Source organism: Rhipicephalus microplus, chromosome 1, assembly GCF_043290135.1.
Source record: "Rhipicephalus microplus isolate Deutch F79 chromosome 1, USDA_Rmic, whole genome shotgun sequence".
Taxonomy (NCBI): domain Eukaryota; kingdom Metazoa; phylum Arthropoda; class Arachnida; order Ixodida; family Ixodidae; genus Rhipicephalus; species Rhipicephalus microplus.
The window spans coordinates 29814824-29819635 of record NC_134700.1 but is presented as its reverse complement, the minus strand read 5'-3'; the positions used below and the strand labels follow the sequence as shown (position 1 = coordinate 29819635).

The window sequence follows — 4812 nt, the reverse complement described above, 5'->3', positions numbered from 1 at the left end:
CGGTGCTCGTTTGTTGTAGGTGTCCGAGGCGTTGTTTTCACCGTGCGCTCCTCGGATATCAGATTTTGCTTATAGCCGGCTATTTTCTACTTGCAGCTCGGTGAAACCTGTGATTGGCCGCACGAATATTCTCGGGCAACAGCAAACCCGTGGCTGTGGGTACAGACTGCTCAGATCTTGCTACGCACTAGAATTACTCAAGATTGGCCAAGTGTTGCTGTAGAGCCTGCGACTACATTTCTTAGGCTGACATGTACAAGGTATCTTCTTGGGAACCTGAGTTTTCTTGCGAATGGCAGAGGTTTCTTGAACGCATGAGAGAGTTTATGGTGTGTAACGAAGTGTTTTTCATCCTTGCTAAGTGGTAAAGCTCTGCTCAGAGGAGGTTCAACTTCAACACATCCCGTCAATGGCTATGGTAAAATCAATGTGGCTCTTGGAGCAGAAAAATCAATGCCAGGTCTTGTCAGTTCTTGATTAGAAACTCATCAAACCTGCTTCTCCAGCCGCTGCATTTAGGAAGTGATTTCAGCTTCTACCATCAATATTCTGATGGTACATACTGCTGTACAACACAGTATGCGTGCTTGCCCAGTTCAGCTCTTGGTGGTCGCAACGAGGCAGCACAGGCTGTGAACTTGATATTATAGCATATTAAGCGCGCCTAAAAGCTATATGTAATTGTGCCAAATAAGACAGACTATCAGTTTTTGTAGCCATATATGTGTAGCCATTTGCAGGTATAAATTGGCAGCAGCAAGCATAGGACCGAGTTAACTGACACAACATGAGAGAGGTCTTTGTCCTGCAGTGGACGTAGTCAGGCTGGTGATGATGATGATGATGATATGTAAAAATTCATGGTGCATTCGTCTACTGGAACAATGCATATGGTTAACTGCTTGCACATGCATAAAATGTACAGGGTGTTTTCAAGCAATACAGATTTTTCCTTAAAAAAACTACAGACCCTCTTTACAAACACACGTCGTTGTTGACATCTGGTTTTGTTTACCAATGTGAATTAATAACACCGGTGGACACAAAGAGCTCTAGAATACAGCCTGCTGAATTTCTACATTTCGTTCCTCTATTTGTCAAAACATACACGAATAAATCTTTTTGAGCTACTTTAAAAATATAAGAGGTTCCCGTGAACTTTATGCACGTTCTTTTGATTTGAGAAACTAGAAAGAGATTTTCTTTACTCTTGAAAAAACTTCGAAACGTGCCGTTTGTTTCGACGTTAGGAGCTGGTAAAGGTACCCAGAAGTTTGCTGGGCGTGACCCAGCCGTCTCTGCCCTATTATTTTAATAATAAAATTCCGCGGGTCTCTGGGCTCCGGGAGCCCTCGGGACTCCGATGCGCTGCCTCTATCCGACAATTGTATTTTTATCAATTGAATTTTCTCTAATTTTTGCGCTTTCAATATCAATCGGCAACACCTATTTATTTTTTTAATTGCCTTAATACCTGGAGTGTGTTAGCAGGGACAGGTTTTCCCGCGACTTATTTTTTGGCTTTCTTTTTCTTAAGTCAGTAACAATGAAGTTTTACCGGGGTACAACGCTTGCAATCTCTTAACTCTCTAAAATAAGTAGCCACTTGTCTTCGCAGCCTATCACAAAGCCGACGTGGATTTTGCTACTATATGGATCACTCAGGAACGATAAGCAGAAATATTTGAACTAACTTTATTATCAATTTTAGGGTGGCTGTTTGTATGACGAAGTTGTTCTGTTTCACAAATTATGACAAGCCTAGTTTTTTACACATTTTAAATATCACGCGCGGTTTCAAAAATTTATCGTCGAATTCCGACACCGCGGTGCCAGAAAAACCGAAACTAACACAACAAGTGCGTTAGTTTTGGTTTCTCTGGCACTGCAGTCAAGCTTCGACGATGGACCTCTGAAACCCTCCATGATATTTCAAGTTTTTAAAAACCCCTCCTTATGTGGACGCGTTCCAAGAGGAGGAGGAGCCCCTCCTCTCTTCAGGTGCCCCCAGACCGTCAGCGGTGACGACAGACCAACAGCAATTTCGACACACCGACAGTAATGCCGGCCGACCGACAAACGTGACAATAGCCTGACAAGACGACAGGCCAAAATAACATATAACGACAGTCCTACAGACCGACAGCCTGTCGGACTTTTTGACTTGGGAAAACATTCAAAAGCGCAGGAACGCAAGCAGTCGTGTTCGCAGTTTTCAGCATTTCATCGCTCTTTTCGTCTCACAGTTTAAATTTTATTCACTTCATAACTACTCGCTCGAGTGCCAGCATTGAAGTTACAGTCACTGAAATTTCGAAAAGGCTTGAGTCCACTTTTATGAGATCACACGCATGCTAAGTAAATTTCATGGCTGTTGCATCTGACACTGTATTGTATGAATACTATTGGCGTGTTTGGAGGAAGTGAAATGTCTATGTTATTTTGTGGTAAAGGAACAGTGGCAACTGTAATTGCTGAGGTTACTCATTTTAAATAAAATGCCTAAATGTGAAGGAACGTTTTCTGAAGCGACATACTCACAGTTACTATAATCAATTTAGATGCATTAGAAAGATATAGCTCTTCCAGATCTGTTAGTTATGATCTTGTAGGGTTCGAGTTATATGTTCTCAGAATTCTTATTTCTGCGAAAACTGATCGGTGAGCAAGGTTACATCTCAGGAAGACATACAAAAAATTCGCAAGGGCTGCAGGTATTTAAAAGCAAGGTTGAGAATGTCCTGGTGGCACATGCTAGATGAATATTGAAAGAAGATTTCATGGGTATTCAAAGATGTACGTGCTCAATCTCGACTACCGCAAGTGCGCCGCGCATGCGATGCCGTGAGTGCTCGCTAAAACTCCCCCCCCCCCCCCGATGGAGCCACAGCTGTGGTTTGGGCTAGGCCTGTCACGCCGTTTTTGGAGCATGCGGTTGGCCGTACCCGTGCGCTCTTTCATCCGTTGGCCGTGGTACTACATTGGTCATAAAAATGCCTGCATTAACTCTGGCACTTAGGTGAGACGTAGAATAAACTAGACTGTCCACATCGGTCGTCCTTTATTCTACTGATTCAAAATAACTATGCATTAACGATGAAATTAAGGCATATGGAAAGGCTTATACGAAAAGTATGAGTGACAACCTGTATGTACACTGTAGGTCGTGCCTTCAGGAATAGCGATTGTCTTATGTGAAAACGCTAGACAGAACAATGCCGCGCGGGAACTGTTAAAAGCCTCTTACGTGCCAACCATTGCTTGTGCATGCGTGAAGCAATCTTCTGTCACCATCTAAGACGTGGAAGTAAAGTTCTTGTGTAAGCAGGGGCGACGACGCGAGTTAACTACTGTTGTGCCATCTGCCTGACTTTTATGTCCTTTCAAGTACACGCACTTTATACATGAAACAATTAAAATAAACACACAGCTGTGAATCAACACCTATCAATACTTACCCCATTTCTCACGATTTCATTGAAGTTCTGCGATACCGTAATATACGCTTAAAAACCCCAACTGGCTCATGTCACAAAGTCGAACCACAGGTCAATGAGCGAACTTAGCTAAAAAATATGCAAAGCAATGACTGCAGTGTTATGCACGCACATAGGCCACAAATGCCGGGAGGGCATTTTCCCATCCTTCCGTCCAAAGCCACTGTTCAAGAAACTACTATTCATTTTTTTCTAGGGCCGGTAAGTCAGCTTTGCGTTGTATGGCAGGAGCTTACGCAACCGATGGGACTTAGCCACCGATAAAAAAGATATACCAGGCACGTGGACGCATCTCGCTACCTGAAGTGAATACATCGACTCCCAGATGCGTCATTGATGCGAAGGTCCCTCTAGTGGCCGTCGAATTGCTACCGCCGCAACTTTTATGTGGAACTAGCTAGCACGGGTGACAAAATTACTAAATATGTCACGTAAATACTATTAAACGTGCACTTGCCACATCGAGAGGCACTTACCTGCCATGGTGTCTTATCACGCACCTTGTTAAAAGGAAGAATGGCTTGTCCAAGTGCCTTGCTGCCCCATTTGTTCTCAGAAGAATCCGCAAGCCGGTAGATTCGAGCATAAAGCGGAATACCAAGCACAATCTTCTCATGTGGCATACCCAGTTGAGCCCATTGGTAAACAGCTGACACCTGCGCCGCCAAATGGAAACGTAGTACAGTGTGTACCATGTGCATATAATCACATATACACATGTCTGCATATTACCGGCGTAGTTTTTTACACGCCTTTATCAGGCCTGGAAGACCTGGCCAAAATAGGCACTTCCAAGGCCCAGAACAGTCTGAAGGGCTATCTCCGCTAACGGTGAAGATGAAGAACACTATTTAAAAATGGTGATGGTGAGGTGATGAAGAAGCGTGTTGTAAATTTTCACACTACTATCTCGCGCATGAGAGTGGCCATCCTGGCCGCAAGTTATAGTTGCGGAGAGCACCTTGCGAAAGGCTTCATACGCGAGCGAGGCATGCACTACCTTGGTGCTACGACAGCGCCGGTAACTTTGAGCAATCGCAGGTTCAACGCATTAATTAACGGGCCAGGTCTGCTTTAACACTGTGTATGGGCCGAGGAACCGAAACCGAAATCGTCGCACAAGCCAGGAGTGTGAACTGGTGTCAGGAGTACCACTTAGTTGCCGGGTCGGAACATCACAGTAATGCGGATTGCGTCATGCAGATTCTTACGGGCTTGTTCTCTTGCCTCAGTGTTGAGTCTAGCGAGCTGACGACGGTGATGAAAGCAGGACACATATTGTTCATAGGAGGATGCAGATGGTGTTACAGGGGTG

The 4812-nt window shown here is 44.3% G+C and overlaps 1 protein-coding gene across 10 annotated transcripts in view; it reads right to left on the bottom strand.

Moving 5' to 3' along the window:
* LOC119178037 (chitinase-like protein 4) overlaps positions 1-4812 on the bottom strand; it is an 820670-nt gene that overhangs the window by 174427 nt on the left and 641431 nt on the right. For 5 of the 10 annotated variants that reach the window (XM_075891595.1, XM_075891598.1, XM_075891581.1 and 2 more), the window contains one exon: positions 3974-4153. The exons of 2 other annotated variants lie outside the window; for them this stretch is intronic. In XM_075891595.1, coding sequence (XP_075747710.1) covers positions 3974-4153 — 180 coding nt within the window. The remainder of the gene's footprint in view (positions 1-3973; positions 4154-4812) is intronic. 3 more of the 10 variants (XM_075891607.1, XM_075891584.1, XM_075891590.1) reach the window with 1 other exon arrangement.